The sequence below is a fragment of the Orcinus orca genome, chromosome 15 (assembly GCF_937001465.1).
Source record: "Orcinus orca chromosome 15, mOrcOrc1.1, whole genome shotgun sequence".
Classification (NCBI taxonomy): domain Eukaryota; kingdom Metazoa; phylum Chordata; class Mammalia; order Artiodactyla; family Delphinidae; genus Orcinus; species Orcinus orca.
In genome coordinates, this window is record NC_064573.1 from 54411888 (window position 1) to 54430708 (window position 18821).

At 36.0% G+C, this 18821-nt stretch overlaps 2 protein-coding genes across 5 annotated transcripts in view; one reads left to right on the forward strand and one right to left on the reverse strand.

The window, feature by feature from the left end:
* Window positions 1-17483, reverse strand: part of METTL4 (methyltransferase 4, N6-adenosine) — a 42994-nt gene extending 25511 nt beyond the window's left edge. Inside the window, exons 1-5 of one of the 4 annotated variants that reach the window (XM_049698308.1) lie at window positions 17118-17361; window positions 16267-16661; window positions 14717-14779; window positions 5413-5782; window positions 3214-3283 (exon numbers count right to left, since the gene is read on the reverse strand). In XM_049698308.1, coding sequence (XP_049554265.1) covers window positions 3214-3283; window positions 5413-5782; window positions 14717-14779; window positions 16267-16656 — 893 coding nt within the window. In that variant the 5' untranslated portion in view covers window positions 16657-16661; window positions 17118-17361. The other 3 variants (XM_033439342.2, XM_004275921.4, XM_033439341.2) reach the window with 3 other exon arrangements.
* A 38-nt stretch (window positions 17484-17521) lies between these two features.
* The window catches only part of NDC80 (NDC80 kinetochore complex component), a 53789-nt gene continuing 52489 nt past the window's right edge, over window positions 17522-18821 (forward strand). Inside the window, exon 1 of the mRNA XM_004275922.3 lies at window positions 17522-17662. The gene's annotated coding sequence lies outside the window, so the exon portion shown is untranslated. The remainder of the gene's footprint in view (window positions 17663-18821) is intronic.

Here is an 18821-nt window from a genome sequence, read left to right on the forward strand (position 1 = left end):
CACACTCACCTATTCTTCCCCTAAATAAATACAATTGCATTCACCCCACTTCAATAATCCCTTCGAGTGGCCAAAACCTGGACGTTGGCATCACTCAAACTTGCTCCATTTCTGAAACCATATACACTGATCTCTGGCCATTACTTTTTTTTTTTTTTTACATCTTTATTGGAGTATAATTGCTTTACAATGTTGTGTTAGTTTCTGCTGTACAACAAAGTGAATCAGCTATAAGTATACATATATCACCATATCCCCTCCCTCTTGAGCCTCCCTCCCATCCTCCGTATCCCACCCCTCTAGGTCGTCACAAAGCATCAAGCTGATCTCCCTGTGCTATGTGGCTGCTTCCCACTAGCTATCTATTTTACATTTGGTAGTGTATGTGTATGTCAATGCTACTCTCTCACTTCGTCCCAGCTTCCCCTTCCCCCCACCGTGTCCTCAAGTCCATTCTCTATGCTGTGTCTTTATTCCTGCCCTGCCACTAGGTTCATCAGTACCGTTTTTCTAGATTCCATATACATGCATTAGCATACAGTATTTGTTTTTCTCTTTCTGACTTACTTCACTCTGTATGACAGACTCTAGGTCCATCCACCTCATTACAAATAACTCAATTTTGTTCCTTTTTATGGCTGAGTAATATTCCATTGTATATATGTACCACATCTTCTTTATCCATTCATCTGTCAATGGAAACTTAGGTTGCTTCCATGTCCTGGAAACTGTAAATAGTGCTGCAATGAACACTGTGGTACATGTATCTTTTTGAATTAAGGTTTTCTCAGGGTATATGCCCAGCAGTGAGATTGCTGGGTCACATGGCAGTTCTATTTTTAGTTTTTTAAGGAACCTCCATACTGTCCTCCATAGTGGCTGTATCAATTTACATTCCCACCAACAGTGCAGGAGGGTTCCCTTTTCTGCACTCCCTCTCCAGCATTTATTGTTTCTAGATTTTCTGATGATTGGCCATTACCTCTTCTCCGTCACCAATTCTTTGACTTTATCAAAGTATTCAGTCAGTGCCCCATTCCTCCACTTTACTGAGTCTATCAGTTTCTTCCTGCCCACACTTTCTCCTCTTCCTCACATACTAACAACCACCAATCACTCCTCTGCCTTCTCACTACACCCCTAACTCCAATCTCCCCTTTACTCTTTCACCCCATAACTCCTGCAAACCTCCAATCTTAAATTCAATTCAATTTCAACACAATTCAATTCAACTTCTTCATATGGAAAAAATCAGGTGGAGAAAAATGCTAAACTGAAGAATGGGCTCAATTAAGTCCATTCTTAGGTTCTCAAAACTACTCATCAATTCTTTTACTTATCCTTGGTCAACTACTACAAACCTTCATCTCTTTTCTCTTCCAAGTACTACAAACCTTCATCTCTTTTCACAAATATACTGGAATGCAAGAAAAGGATTTGTGGCATTTATTCAAATAATTTATCTAAAATAATTAAGAGATTCCCCTTATAATTTAGTACCTCTGGGATTTTAACATAATTTCACCTATTGTAGTGCCCAAACTCACTCTTTGTAGATGAAGTTAATGCATATATCAATTAAAAAAAAAAAAAGCCATCGGACTGCTTCAACTACCTAACCCTCTCCCGCCTGGTTATATGCTTTCACTTACCCATTGCTATACATTTCCTCTTAAAGGATAGCATGGCTTCATATATTTAAAGCTTATCCCTCCAGCTGTGTTCTCTTATTCTCATCTTCTAGTCTATTAGTGATGCTAATTACTCCCCTCCTGTATTTTCAACCTCTCTAGTAGTTCCTTACCATCAGCCTATAAATATGCTTATACTATACACTTTTCCTTCCTTTTCTTTTTTTTCTTTTTTTTTTGGTTAGTTTTTCTATATACTATATACTTTTAAAGGAAAGAAGAGGAGAGAAGACTTGGGCAGGGGGAGGGTGGAGAAGGGAGAAAGAAAAGAAGAGAAGAAAAAATAACAGAAAAGAAAAAAGGGAGAAATACCCTCAGTTAGGTCTCCTGTCTACAGCTAAACTAAGGACTGGCCTATCTAGATAATGCATAGTAATCTCCTTTTCTTAGCAGCCTTAATTCCATTTGGAATTTTAATTCCCCTTTTCCATGTAACCTAACATATTCACAAATTCCAGGGATTAGGACAAGGGCATGGAGGCGGGTGTGGGGGGAGGGGGGACAACAGTATTCTACCTACCACAGATGCTAAAACTGGTAACAAGATATTTACATATATCACAGTATCTCCCTATATGATTTCCTTTTTAATTTTCTAATAAAGGAAAATTAGAAAATTAAAAAGGAAAATTAATTACCTATTTTGATAATTACATTATGATTATATAAGAAAATATTAATATATTTGTTTTCAAGAAATACAGAATAAAATATTCCAGAGTAACTTACTTCTTCCTAAATAATTTATTCTCATACAGTTCAGAAAAAAATTATATATACATAGATATCTACACACATGCACAAATACACACATATAGAGAATAGCTACAGGAATTCTTTGTATGATCCTTGAAACTTTAAGAGAAAAAAGTCCAATTATTGGTACAGCTCATAAACAAAAAGCATAACAAGATAATTGTGGAGAAGAAATTTCATACGAACTTTAAGTCAAGGTAATAGGAACTGTTCAGTCTAGAAAATCGAAGAGTGAGAGGAAATACAACTGAAGACATTCACTAGAACTAGAGGGAAAAACTTTTTTAAAAAGCTATTAAAAGGGAATGTCATCTTACTAACTAATTGAACTTATCACTCTAAAAGGTTACATAAACGAAATGGTGGCATAAATAAAAACAAATTTCAGAATGAAGTAGACCAATTCATTCATAGCAGTATTAAGGAATACTGTATTCTGGCACATATTTCTAAACTTTAGAATTTGATATCAAAAAAGGCAAAAATGTTGCCTTTTGGTGTTACAGAAACATCCCTGAACTGGACAGTCAGTAACCCTAATCATTAATAAATATATTACTTTTAACATTCTTAACCTACATCTACATATAGTTCTAGTTCAAGAGAATTATCTACTTAAGGGAATTAAAATCTTAAAACGAAAGTGTTTTAGTAGTTTCAGACAATCTATTATCATAAAGTAATGCTTTTAGCATATGTAACTAGAATGTTCAAAGGACAATAGCTTTGAGAAAGCATATCTAATAGATAAATTATTTATACTTACCTGTTACTTCTTTTAACTGATTTGTTCTGCCATGGTGGATCTATCACAATTACATCATATGTTTTCTTACCTGAAAACGAAGAGACAATTTCAGAAAATATCTTCTATACGTATCACTTTAAAAACTAAACATGTTCTGAGACTTCCTGGCGGTACAGTGGTTGGGACTCTGCACTTCCACTGCAGGGGGCATGGGTTCCATCCCTAGTTGGGGAATTAAGATCCCACATGCCACATGGCAAAAAAAAAAACCTAAACATGTTCTTCAACAATGAAGTGCATTCACTACAGACACAAATATACTGGAATGCAAGAAAAGGATTTGTGGCATTTATTCAAATAATTTATCTAAAATAATTAAGAGATTCCCCTTATAATTTAGTACCTCTGGGATTTTAACATAATTTCACCTATTGCAGAAACTTCCTAAAAATAACTACAGCTCCCTTAGCTAGACATCAATGATTTATAAATGTCCTATAAGTCTTGGTAGCCATATTAACTTGGTCCTTTCAAGCCTAGATAGGGTAGGTGTGGGTTTTTTGCTTTTGTTTTTCAACTTTTTACATGAAATAAAACTTGTCTTTTGACTGATATATTGACCACAACAAAATGTCCCCAATAGTCTACTAGTGTCCTTTTCTCTGGACCAGGATCACACATTGCATTCAGTTGCCATGTCTCCTAAATTTCCTCCAATCTGGAAAAGTTCCTCAGTCTTTCTTTGTCTTTTATGACCTTGATACTTTTGAAGACTACTGGCTAGTCATTTTATAGAATGTCCCTCAAGTTTGGGTTTGGTATTTCCTCGTGATTAAATTTAGGTTCTTTATTTTTGGCAAGAGTATCACCATGCCATTATCAGGAAACAGTGTCAAAATGTCTCATTATTAGTGATACTACCTTTGATCATTTGGTTAAAATGCTGTCAGCCAGGTTTCTCCAGTTTTACTTTTGTAATTAATAAGTATTTTGCAGGGAGATATTTTAAGACTGTGCAAATATCCTGCATCTCATCTTTTCATCCACTATTTTGACACCCAAATACTATGATGTGTGCCAAATGGAAATTTTCTAGTTACATCATTCTACCTACATTTATTAATTGGAATTTTACTGTGAGGAAGAGCTGTCCCTTTTCCTTTTATAAACAGAGGTATATTTTTGTAAATGTACAATCTCATAAGTGATCAAAAGAATGCAAATTAAAATAAGGAAGTGATGGCTTTTAAACTATTGGAGTAACAAAGATCAAAAAGAATGGGGAAAAATATGTTCAAATATGGCATGATTTTCTCATTAATTTGTTATCTTGTCATTTACCCTGAAGAATTTATGACACTGTGACATGAATAACCAATCATTTATAAGACGGTTTGAAAGTAATTAAAAGAAGCTTTTCATTAATAAGCTATGTTATGTTAATAATGTAAAATTTTGCTTAAAAATGTCCAAATAACATTAAACAGCAGATTAAATTCAATTTGGTCAATATACCTCTTATCTACATCATCCCTTAGAATATTATAATAGTTATAATTTGTTAGAAACATAAATCACTGAGCTAAGCTCATGATGCAGATTATCTCATCTAATCCCCAAAATTACCCTTGGAAGTAGGTATTATCATATCTATTTTATAGACTAGGAAACTGAGGCTCAGTTTTGTGAAGTGCCTAAAGACTCATAGTTAAGCTTCAGAATCTAAATTCAAATTCAGGTGTATATGACTCTGGACTTAAATATCTAAATTCTTAACTTCATACAGGAAAATATTTTGAGAAACTTTAGATAATAAACTTGAACAGTAGCTTAAAATGTAACCTAAAAGGCTAGGAATGGTTTGGGAATTAACATTCGTATATGAAGTGTTTCTACTTTGCTATGAATAAAAGCTAAATAAAGTTATTTGGTCAACCCCAACTGTACCCTGAATTCCTAAGTACAGAACAGTAACTATGTTTACTCTCTTGGGGACTAGTTAAGTTTTTGACCCTTTGTTTGTAATAAGAATTTTTTTAATTTTTAAGACAGAAGTCAGCACTTTAAAATTGAATTTAAAAGAAAAATACACTGAGAAAATTAAGCGTTCACCCTATCACAAAATGCTGGTGCTCATTCAACATTCAGACTTGTTCTTGACTTCTGAGGCCACAAAAAAATTATCTTTTTCTAATAATAAACATAATAATTACTTACAGCTCAGAAGCGGGTACATGCAAGAAATGTCAGACAAAAGAAAACTGCTTTTTGGTGGCAGCAGGTATTTCTGTCCCATTAAAGTAATCATTTTTGTAAAGCTAGAGTTGTTTTCAACAATCCGTGAAAGTAAATCCTGCTCTGTAACAGATATATCATCTTCCATCAATTGTAACGTCTGAAGTTCCATTTCATTCAGAGAAGGCAAATGCTTTGCCATTTCACATAATTCTGACAAATTGCAGGTATCAAGTGGTAAAGTAATGGGCTCACTATACTTGTCCCATTTTTCATAAAGTGGATGAAGAAAGCCACTTTTGAGACCTTCTTGGATTAACTGTGAAGATCCATCCAAAATCAGCCCCCTGATCTGTAAGAGAATTTTTTTAAGTACATTAAAAAGTCACTAAAAAGAAAATAAATAAAAAAAAAATAAAAAGTCACTGACATTAAAACAATTTTCTAAATAATAAAGTTCCTACTATGCTTTGAATATTTCAACTCTTGGATTAAAATCAACATTCTTAATGCTTACAGGAAAATAACTTTATATTACAAAAAGAGTTAGAAAGTGTGAATACACCTTTGAAATGCTATTTCTTAACTGTGGAATGAAACAAATCTCATAAACTCACTGAAAATTAACTAACCAAACAATATATTGAATACGTAGAAAATGTATCCTTAAAACTTTATACGATAAATTTGATAATGTTTCTAAAAGAAAGTGGAATTTCTAATTTATAAAAAGAATTAAGGGAATTCCCTGGCAGTCCAGTGGTTAGGTCTCCATGCTTTCACTGCCAAGGGCATGAGTTCAATCCCTGGTCGGGGAACTAAGATCCCGCAAGCTGTGCAGTGTGGCCAAAAAAAAAAAGAATTAAGTTTAAATCACATTTAATCTTAAATTTTTCTAGTAACTTAATTTTTTACATATTTATTTATTTACTTATTTGGCTGCGCCAGGTCTTAGTTGCAGCATGCAGGATCTTCATTGCAGCATGTGAGATCTTTAGTTGCAGCATGTGGGATCTAGTTCCCTGACCAGGGATTGAACCCAGGCCCCTTGCATTGGGAGCATGGAGTCTTAGCCACTGGACCACCAGGGAAGTCCCCCTAGTAATTTAATTTTAAAATAAATATACCTTTGATTTTATAAAATATAGCTTGAATTGTAAAAAAAGAAAAAAATTAACTCTATAAAATGAATATATAAACAAAGGTTTTCAATAATACAACCAAAATAATTATAAAATTAAAAGCCAAGTTCTGCTTCTGGACAAGATGGAGTACCTTTAATCTGAAATTACTTTTAAAAAATTATTTTTAAAAAACGGTTTTCAGACCTTGGATGGATGTCAAGCAGTGTAGAACAGTAGTCCCTAAAAAAGGAGAAACGAGTTGCTCCAGCTTACCACCTTGAGAAAGTTTCTAGGTAGCAGTACAGGAAAGAGACCCATTCAGAGCCCAACAGTCTCTCTGAGTTAAGGAAATACAGCTGGGAGTCTGGAAAGGCCAAGGCAGCTAGAGTTTGCAGGGAAGGATACCAGAGAGGAGAGAGCTGCAGAGGGTCAAGTCTCCAGCTGAGTAGTGATTAGCACATGTATGTGATGAAATACCCAAGGACAGGGAAAGAGCCAGATAAAATGATCAGAGGGAGAAATCCCCAGAGTTCACACAGGGCTTGTGCAGCCCTTTTTTTTTTTTTTTTTTTTTTTTGCAATCACGGGCCTCTCACTGCTGTGGCCTCTCCCGTTGTGGAGCACAGGCTCCGGACACGCAGCCTCAGCGGCCATGGCTCACGGGCCCAGCCGCTCTGTGGCATGTGGGATCTTCCCGGACTGGGGCACGAACCCGTGTCCCCTGCATCGGCAGGCAGACTCTCAACCACTGCACCACCAGGGAAGCCCGTGCAGCCCATTTTTAAAGATTAGGAAAAAAAAGTAGAAAGGGATATTAAGGCACTCATTATAACCATATTCATATGTTCAAAAATGTAAAGAAAAAAATGAACCTGTTAAGAAGAGATAGGGAAACTATAAAAAAAGACCAAATTGAGTGTCTAGAAATTAAAAACTACAATGCACAAGTGAAAAATACACTACATTGGAATTACAGCAGATTAGACACTGAAGAAGAAAAGGTTAATGTACTTGAAAACAGCGCAATAAAAGCACCCAAAATGAAGGGGACAGAAAATATATTTGAGGAGACAACAGCCAAAAATTTCTAAATTTGCTGAAGACTATGTATTCACAGATCCAAGAAGATCAACAAATGGAGGAGGAGGAGGAAGAGAAAACTACATTAAGGAACATCACAATTAAACTGCTGAAAACGCTCAAAGCAGCCAGAGACTTCCACTTCCAACCAAGATGGAGTAATAGGGACAAAAGCTTTCAAGACACTGGACATCAGGCAACAAAGGAGAGTGAAAGAAATCATAGGTAAGCCCTATGACTGCCCCAGCTAACTGCCTGGAGATTTTCCAAGGCACAAGAAGAATCTGGGCAGAGTCTATAAGAAATCCAGAGTTATGGAGACAGAGCTGAGAATATGGGGATGCCAAGACAGAGTACCCAGGAGAGTATCAGAGAGGAAAGAGCTGTACAGAGAGAACTCTGTGTATCTGCAGGTAGTCACACTGGAGAAATTCCCCTAAATACTGATCACTCCAAGTGTGTGGGGGAACTATCCAAGGTCAAGAAAAGAACCACCCAAGAGGACTAAAAGAAACAGTGTCTTGAGCTCTCACAGGGCCAAGAATAGTACTTGTTTCCAACACTCAGACCAGAAAACATCATGATTCACAGGACAATTGGGGGACATTTCACCATGGGTCTCGCTGTGTGAGTAGAGGCACTGATAGCTTTTGTTCCAGAATAAATTTTCAAGGTGTTGGTTTGTAAACTCAAGAGCTTCCCAGGTGAAATCTGAAACTGGCTCCTGTACACAGAGGGCAAGGAGAGACCAAAGAAAAGAGGCAGACCACTCTAGATGGGAAGATGGCAGGTTTAACAAGAGAACTTACAAACGAGGCTTCTCTTGGGAGGCTGCAAGACAAGTAGATCTCTGTACCTGTCGCCCAGAATCCTAAAAGTTTATACAGAGTTCTTAACTGGGTTCAGTCACATACACAGTCCAGATCGTCTCAACAACAGCTTACTCTCTCAAGGCTATGTCCTTGAAAACAGCTCCCACTGTGGGAACAGTGGGCAGAGCGTACAGTCCAAAGACAAAGGAGGGGTGAGGAGCCTCCAAGTGTCCAGGTCAACCAGTGGTCATATCCTCAAGATCAGTTCCTCCAACACAAGGATATTCATATAGCATGGAAGACGGAGATCATGTCTCCCTCCAAGCCAGAAGGCAGATCTGTTTGCTGTCCAGGTTAATAAAGGCTCACTCTGGGACGAAAGGCTGGACAGATTTGTTGCAACCCATTTTAAAAAACTGGGGTTCCCTAACCTTGGGATTCTTTAGCTATGAACCAAATCTACTGCATGCAGAGCATACACCGAGGCTCCTTGGCATCGTCCCCATGGAGTACAAGGGAAGTCTGTGAACAGAAAGTATATGCTTCCTGCTATGCAGGGAGCAATAAACTCCTTATTTAATAAAATCTTAGGTCTAAATCTATTTTAATAAAATCTGAGACCTAAACTTGCTAGCTTGTTAGCTTCCAAATAGAGTAAAATCTCAGACATTTCATCCCAGTTCTTGACAGGGGTATTGGGTAGATAACAGATTTTGTGTCAGTAAAAAGGAATAATCAGCCTTAGTCTAAAAACATCATTCTAAACTCACCTAAGAAAAATCTACCCAGTAATTGATAGACCAATTAAACCAAAAATCTCTAAAGACATAGAAGTTCTGAACAACACTACCAACTTAACCTGACATTCATAGAACACTGCATCCAACAACTATAGAATACGTATTCAAAAATACATTAAAAATAGCACACAATACAGTCACAAAGATAATTCATACGCTGGACTATAAAGAAAGGCTCAATAAATTTAAAAGGATTGAAATCATCAGAGTATATTCTTATACCCCAACGGATTTAAGTTAGAAATCAATAATAAGAAGATATCAAGATAAACCCCAAATATCTGGGAATGAAACAGAAGACTTCTAAATAATTCATATAGGTCAAAGATAAAATCACAGAGGAAATCAGAAAATATTTTGAAGTGAATGAAAGTGAAAATACAAAATATCAAAATATGTGGAATGCAACTAAAGCAATGATTCAAGGCAAACTTATAGCTTTAAGTGCTTATATTTAAAAAAATCTAAATTCACTGACAAAAGCTTCTACTTTAAGAAGTTAGAAAAAGAGCAAAGTAAACCAAAAGGAAGAAAATAATAGAGAACAGATATCAACAAAATAGAAAATAGATAGACAGTAAAGAAAATTAATTAAGTTAAAAGCTGGTTCTTTGAATATACTTGACATCAATTCATGTGTCTAATAAGGGATTGATATCCAGAATATAAAAGAACTCCTAGGGAATTCACTGGTGGTCCAGTGGTTAGGACTCCAGGCTTTTGCTGCCAAGGGCGCAGGTCCGATCCCTGGTCAGGGAACTAAGATCCCAAAAGCCATGCAGCGCGGCCAAAAAAAAGAACAAAACTCCTAAAACTCAATAACAACAACAAAAACCCAATTTAAAAATGAGTGAAGGACATGAATAGGGACATGAACAGACATTTCTCCAAAACAGACATACAAACGGCCAACAGCACATAAAAATATGCTCAACATCATAAATCATCAGAAAAATGCAAAACAAAACCACAGTGAAACACCACTCACACCCATTAGAATGGCTGTTAAAAAAACAAAAACAGAAAGTAAGTGCTGACATGGATATGGAGAAACTGGAAACCCTTATGCATTGCTGGTGGGAATGTAAAATGGTACAACCACTGTGGAAGACAATAAGGCAGTTCCTCAAAAAATTGAAATTATCATATGATCCAATAATTCCACTTCTGGGTATATTCCCCAAAAAATTGAAAGCAGGGACTGGAACTGATATTTGTATGCTCATGTTCATAGCAGCATTATTCACAATAGCTAAAAGGTGGAAACATCCCAAATGTTCATTAACAAAAAAATATATAAATAGGCACTTCCCTGTTGGGGGAAAATAAAAATCATTCAGGAGATAAATAATGGTGAGGGTTACAAAACAATGTGAATGTACTCAGTACAACTGAATTGTACACCTAAAAATGGTTAAAGTGGTAAATTTTATTTTATGTATATTTTGCCACAGTAAAAAAAAAAAAAAAGCTGGTTCTTTGAAAAAACAACAACAACAAAATAACAAGCCCCTAGCAAGAAAAGGAAAGAATACAAATCACCAACATCAGGAATGAAAAGGGGCATCACTTATCATCACAAATCCTACAGACATTAAAAGCATGATAAGAGAATACTATGAACAACTTCATGCCAATAAATTTGACAAGTTGGATGAAACAGACAAATTTCTTAGAAAATACAACTTGCCAAAATTGACATAAGCAAAAGCAGAAAATCTGAAAATCCCTGTTATCTATTAAAGAACCTTATATTATTCCTAAAAACCTTCCCCAAAAGGAAACTCCAGGCCTAGATAATTTCACTGGTGAATTAATTCAAATATTCAAGGATGAAAAAACACTGATCCTATGAAAACTTCAACGAAGAATGTATAGCAGATGGATGTATATGGATGTATAGCAAATGAAAAGATTCTCAACATTATTAGTCATTAAGGAAATGCAAGTTAAAACCTCAATAAAATACCACTACACACTTAAAAGAATTCCTAAAATCAAAAATCTGATGATATCAATGTTAGTGAGGATATGAAGCAAAGAGAGTTCTTATACTTTGCTGGTGGGAAATGCAAAACAGTACAACTACTTTGGAAAGCAATTTGGCATTTTTTTATGGAGATAAATATAACATTAACCATCAAACCAAAAATACCATTCCAACATGGAAATTTAAAACTCTATTACAAACAACTCTTAAGCAAATCCCTAGAAAACCATGATATATCAATGAAATTTCACATCATGACAATTACAACACAACATATCAGAACCTATGGTATGCTGCAGTGCCCCAAGAAAAAAAATCATAACATTGAATACTTCCATCAAAAAAAAAAGAAGAAAGAAAAATGAACTAAGACAACTCAAAAAGTCAAAAAAAGAAAAAAACAGAAGGAATAAATTAAAATGGATTAAAGCAGAAATAAGTTAGACATTTTTAAGGTAAATTAATTTCAAAAACAACTAATAAATTAGGCAAAGCATTAGCTAATCTATCAAGGAAAAGGAAGTAAACATACAACATAAATAGTGAAGGCAAAATAACCACAGAAACAGACTATTCATAAACAAATTTGAAAAATTAGATGAAATGGATAATATTCTAAGATAAGATAATTTACCAAGATTAACTACAAAAGAACTTTTTTAATCTAAAATTGATTTCCAAAGAGGAAAAAGGAAAAGCTGTCAAAGAAGTATGCCCACAAAAAAAGCAACATACTGAGATGGATGCAAAGGGGAGCTCTACCAAACTTTTAAAGAACAGATTACTCCAGAGAATTGGGGAGAAAAAAAGAAAAACTTCCAACTTCTAACACTGAAATATGTAAATATCTGTATATAATTATATATATAAAACAAAAAAATTAAATATATCGGACCAATCTCACTTACGACTGTTCCAAATAAAATAGTAGCAAACAAAATCCAGCAGAACATTTAAAAAATAATACATCATGGTCATTTGGAATATATACTACAAATGTAAGGTGGTTACATATGATTAAAAATCAAAGGAAAATATTAGGAGAAAAATCATCCATTCAATCTCCATAGATGCTTTAAAAACATTTGATAAAATTCAGTAACCACAGTTGATAATAACACTCAATAAATAAGAATACACAGAAACTTCTTTAACATGCTATTTCCAACTCAGCCCAAAACCCAGTGGAGAGGAAATCATCTCCTACAAAGTCAGGGACAAGGACAGATACTCTCACAAACGTTACTTAATATTGTATCATATTTTCCAGCCTATACAATTAGAGAAGATAAATAAATTAGGGATATAATAATTATAGAGGTGTAAGTAAAACTATTAATATTTGCAAGAGTTATAATTATTACCTGAAAAATCAAGACATTCAATTTTTTTAAATTAATGCTAGATGTATATAAAGAAAATTTTACAGAATAACAACAGAAACTTAAACAAATGGAAAGACACATTTATGTTTTGGAGTAGGATCACAACATCTTAAAGATGCTAATAGTAAGTGTTTATAAATTTGATTGCCGTAAAAATTTCAACAGGTTAGTTTTTCTAACCAGACACTAAAATTGATCCTAAAATTCATGTGGGAAAATAAACAAAAAGCCCAGGAAAATTCTGTAAAAAGTAGCAATGATAAGATGGCCCAGGGTGGGGGGTGGGGGGTGGAGGGTGGGGAATAAGTAACCACCACATAAGATATTAAAACATATTCATATTATAAAATCTCAAAAGAGATTGGCAAATAAATAGTGAGACAAACAAGTAAGACTTAAAGTCCAGAAATAAACTCAAATACTTATGTGAATTTAGTATATCAAGCATCTCATATAAGGAGGGAAAAACTGCATGAATCATGGTAGGACATATAGGTAGTCAACTGGATCCATATCTCACACTGTATACCAGGATAAAGTCTAAATGGATCAAGATATAAATTTGAAATAAAATCATAAATGTTCTAGAATAAAACATGGGAAATTATTTTAAAACCTTGAAGAAGGAATACTTCTCTAATTATGATTCCAAAATTCAGAAGTCATAAAAGAAAAAAATGATAAATTCAACTAAATGAAAATATAATATTGTCTGCATGGCGAAACCAAAACCAAAAAAAATCATAATTAAAATTAAAATGACAAACTGGGAAAAATATGCTTGTAATTTACATAATAGACAAAGACCTAATTTCCCCAGCATATAAAGAGCTCCTATAAATCAGTAAGAAAAAGAACAATCCAATTTTTTTAAGTATACAATGGAAACAAACAGTTCACATAAGAGAAATACAAATGAATTTTAAACATACATTACAATGCTTAACTACATTCATAATAAGAAATGCAAATTAAAGCCATACTAAAATACTGTTTTTCAACAATTAGATTGGCAAACATCAAAAACTATAATATACTGTAATGGTGAGGATGTGGGAAAACAGGCAAAATTATACAGTTCTAGTGTGCTAATAAGATGATACAATCTCCATAGCAGCAATTTGGCAGTATCTATCAAAATGTTCAAACCCTCTGACCCAGAAATTTGACTTGTCGAAATTTATCCTGCAGATACCACACATAAATATAGAAAATGACATGTGCATACTATACCTAAATGTCAGCAATTAAAATTAAGTAAATAAAAGTAGGAAAGACAATGAGATCTAAAACAATTTGAACCCTCTGTTTCCTCTCATTTCTTTAACTCCCAGATCTCAGTAACCTCTAAGTTCTAGAAATACATCCTTCACATTATTCACTTTCTTCTGCCACTATCTTAAGTTGTTTTACCTACTGACAGTAGGCTTTTATAACTCAGAAAATTTCTGGACTTAACCAATATAGCATAAGTTTACTTATGTTAAATATGTAAATGAGAAGTATATGAGATTTTAACAAAAATTGGTTTAAATTGTTCATTACAATAAAAGTAATGATAAATCACTCCAGTGTTAAATTCTAACCTTGATCAAAATGACTGCTTGAGGGACTTCCCTGGTGGCGCAGTGGTTAAAAATTTGCCTGCCAATGCAGGGGACACGAGTTCAAGCCCTGGACCAGGAAGATCCCACATGCCGCAGAGCAAATAAGCCTGTGCACCACAACTACTGAGCCTGCGCTCTAGAGCCCGTGAGCCACAACTACTGAGCCCGCAAGCCACAACTACTGAGCCCGCGAGCCACAACTACTGAAGCCCGCACACCTAGAGCCCACGCTCCACAACAAGAGAAGCCACTGCAATGAGAAGCCTGTGCACCATAGTGAAGAGTAGCCCCGGCTCGCCACAACTAGAGAAAGTCCGGCAGCAGCAATTAAAACCCAACACAGCCAAAAGTAAATATAAATAAATAAGTAATAATTTTTTTTTAAATGACTGATTGATTTTTAAGAACATCCTTATTTACGTTGTCCTTTTATTTATACTAGTTCACATTAACCTTCCAAAGTCATCAATGAATATTTTACACCGTACCTTTGTATGGTATTCCATAGCATCCAATTCACCTTGATTGAAAACAACACATCTCTTACGCTTCTAAAGAGTAAATTACAGGGAAAAAAATTATGTGGCCATCATCAAAATAATGATATTTTGAAATATATTAGTACTTCCTTTTTCTTTATCACATTTTCCATATTGTGTATCTCATTCTTTAAGAGGTAATAACTACTGAGGTCGAAATAAGTGCAAAGAGTATGGACTGGGGAGGTAAGATTTCCCAAATAATAATAATTATTATTATTACTATTATTACAAACTTAATGGGTGATAAAAGGCCATGTAGGCGTTATCTACTATTAGTAAGAACTAGTATGACATAATAAAATGGCACTGACATCCATAGAACACAAGGAAACTGTGACACTGTATAAGAGTCACCACTGTCATCTATCAGTTGATATATGGTATAATTATTCTGAACTTTCTTAATTTCTACAACAAAAACAATTCGCAATGTACTTTTAATAGATCTTTATGTGTAATCTGAGGATTAGGTATAAATAAGATATATTAACACTGTTCTACATCTAACAACTCCATAGCAAAGAACATGTAAGTCTGCAATATAGAGCAGGGACTTTGTACTTTTCATTGCTGAAATCTCAGTGCCTACATGGTGGCATAACTCCTAGCAGGCTAACAACAAAAGTTCTTTGGCTGAATAAATACATGGACTCTCTATTACTTTCCTTATTCTAATTCTCAACATGCTTTCTTATTTAGTATCTTTCTTCCCCACTCAATTGTAAGATCTAAAAAGGCAGAGATTATATTTATCTTGTTTCATCACTCCTTGTACAACAGCACATAGAAAGATCTCAAACATTTATTGGGTGAATAATGAATGTAATTCCTATCTCTAACAAAGAAAATGTTAATATGATCTATCTGAAATGGACTTTGTATAATCACCTCTGAGCTCTTCAAATACATAGAAAGTATTCATGAATAATTAATTTGACTCTATATGGCACTCTCAAAACTTTTGATTGCACCAATGTGTATACAAATATATATATTTTAAGAATATATATTTTCCATAGTAGCTGTCTAGTTTTATCACGAGAAACTTTTCAAAAATATCACCCTTCTTCCAAACATTTATTATACAAGCTTATCCCCAAAGGATAAATCTCTAAAATTCCCCCTTTACACTGCTATATACTGCTTTAGAATTTTACAGAGAAACATATTTTTGAGCAAAAATAGGTGTAAAAACATGCAATTAATACGAAAACCTAGGCAGACAGGGTTTCTTTTTTTGTTACTTAGTTTTGTTTGTTTAATTTACAGAGCATTCACTTTTGAATCAACTTTGCTTACTTCTGAAATATGCAAATTTGGTCTTCTAAGAATGGTAGAATGTTAGCAAAAAGTTAAAAATCACTCTGGATATGCTAAAGTCTTATGATGCTTTATTGACTATTCTTTATACTTAGTAAATCACAAGATATTTGAGATGCTGGAATAATAAATTTGTGTTCTCTGTAGAAAAATTTAAATTTCTTAAAACTTATTACCTTCCCATTAACAGAAATGGAGATTTCTTTCTTAACATCATTTACTAGATCTTCCTTTTCATTACTTTGTTGGCATTCTTTGTGAATAGCAGAAGTTATATAAGGTTTGGTGACATCAAACAGTTCAGATCGAAAAACATATTTTTGTATGAACATTTCACAATTTCCTCCATCATCATTTTCTGGCTTAGTGGTAGAAGCAATACAGGTAGCAGAGGCTCCAAAAGAGGACATAGAGTCCATGTGAAGAGTATCAAGGTGAACAGAAGAAGTAGGCTCATTTTTACTGCAACAAGGCTCATGATGCTGGTGAAGTTCATAACTTATCTTGTTAATGAAAGAAAGATGATCCAGTAACCATCCTGGCGATAGCTCACGCACCACAGACATCCTTCCTTTAAAACAAACAAACACCTCTGAGAATTAGACACTAGAAGTAAAACCCAACTTTCCTAATTAAGTTCTAAACTCAGACAGGAAAGGTGACGTGCCCAAAATTACAACTGGTTGATGGCACAATTGCTACAAGACCCAGGTATCCATCCAGACTTCGGCTCTGAGTTCCCCTCCCACCACCCACCACTCTCCAAGTTTGGGGCTGTGTTTGCCTCTGAGTTCAAACGCAGGTAAGGGGGGATGTCATATTTTAGCAAAGTAACCTACTTTGCTCACGTCACTTTTCTCTCCTAATTCTCGGCCCCACACTGGATCCTCCAGCTTTCCGCAGGCCACCGCTAGAGCACCTGGAACCCCAGAGAGCACTCATGCCCTGAGCCCGAACCTTGGCGGCGGCCTCAGCAGCGCGACCCTGGGGCCGACTGCGCCCACACTGGGCCGTCACTATCTCCTACCTCGCCGCCTCCCTTGTCAGAAAAGTGCACCCCGCCTTCCCAGACTTGCTTCATGAAACAGCACCCATCTAAACAGTGGTCCTGAAAGACACTCCTTTCAGGGCAAAGGAAAAAACAAATCTCCTTTTCTAACAGTCAACGGGAGCCGCCATGTTGTACGGAAAAAACGTTTCAAGGGCTGCCTGGAGCGCTCTGCTCGCTACTCAGGGACGTAAAGCGCTCGGGTGTTGACAGCTAAATTTAAGGGTCGGACCAGACTTCTCAGAGGACGCCTACAGCTTGCCGGAACACGCCCGAGCGCGCCCGTGAGGCGACGGCATTTCACCAACACGCAGAGTTCCGGCGACGAGCGGCGCGAGAGAGTTGCGCACGCGCGCGCATGTCATGCGCGATGACGTCAGCGACGCCGGAGATTTTAAAATTCGAACGGCGCCGGCGGGTGGAGGAAGGAGGTTGTGTTTTGGCGGCTGACGTTTTGTCTAGCGGGCAATAGCACGGTTTACAGCAGTTCGGTCCCTGCGTCGTATCGGGAAGCTGGAAGAAAGGTGACTAATGACTTTGCTTTAATTTTGTTCCGGCAGCACTGGGCTAGAGGGAGAACGCCAGGGCGCCAAAAAGTTACATTCACGTTTTGGTGTTTGCTGTTGTAACCGGCCCCCGGGCCCCATCTGTTCTAGGCGCTAGTTTCCCGGAGTCCAATAAATTTCTTATGGCAGTGATTTTCCAAGGGAGAAGGGGAAGGCCAAGGTGACACCGGTGGGGTGAAGAGGACATGGAGAGAGGAAAAGGGGAAGAATGGATGGGAGCAGGGAGAGGAAGGACGAGATGAAGAACTGTTTGCTATGGTGCGTTTGAGATACTAGTGTAACATCCTGGTGGCCGTGTAAGGAGTACATCTGAAAGTCTTAACCTCAGATTTTAAGAGTACATTTTAAGTGGAGATTGGGAGTGGACAGATAGGTGAGAGTGGAAAAGTTTAATAGATCAGAAGCGTATACTGAAGAAGAAATAGCCAAAGAAAGAAGTAAAGAGTGTAATCAGTTTAAAAGACAAAGGAGAGCCCCAAGAAGTAAAAGGATAACCACAGATGTCCACTTTCTTGGAAACCAGGGCAGGACCTGGAAGGGCTAGGTGTATAGTGTCTAATGCCTCAGGGTTAAGATAGTATCAAAAGATTTGTCAGTCATGAGTATCTCAGGAGGCAACCGTTTCAGTAGATGGGAAGGGAATGAGATGTGAATGTGGTCTGAGAAAATGGAAGCAGTCTGTAGACCAGATAATTTATCCTTGATGAGAGGGAGATTGAAGCACGAGGGGCAGTAATTGAATAATGTAAATGGGAAACAGTAGGTTAAGGACAGAGCAGGGGAGATGGACATTAGGAAAAGAAAACTGAATAGCTCTGCTCCAAGACCAAAGAAAATGAAACATCAGAGGTAGTTCTTGTCAGTAGCCTCTGACTTCCCATTGAAATAGGCAGAGCCAACAGTGGTGATGTGGTCTGAGTTAGGATTTAGGAGTTTAACTACCATAAATACCCTGTGAAGGTAGGAATCATACCTTATTCACCTTTGTATTGTTTGCATTACTTTCACACTCCCTTGTACATGGTAGGCAGTTAGTAAGTGTTTATGTGTGTTGAATTTTATTTTATTTATTTATTTTTTTTGCGGTACACGGGCCTCTCACTGCCGTGGCCTCTCC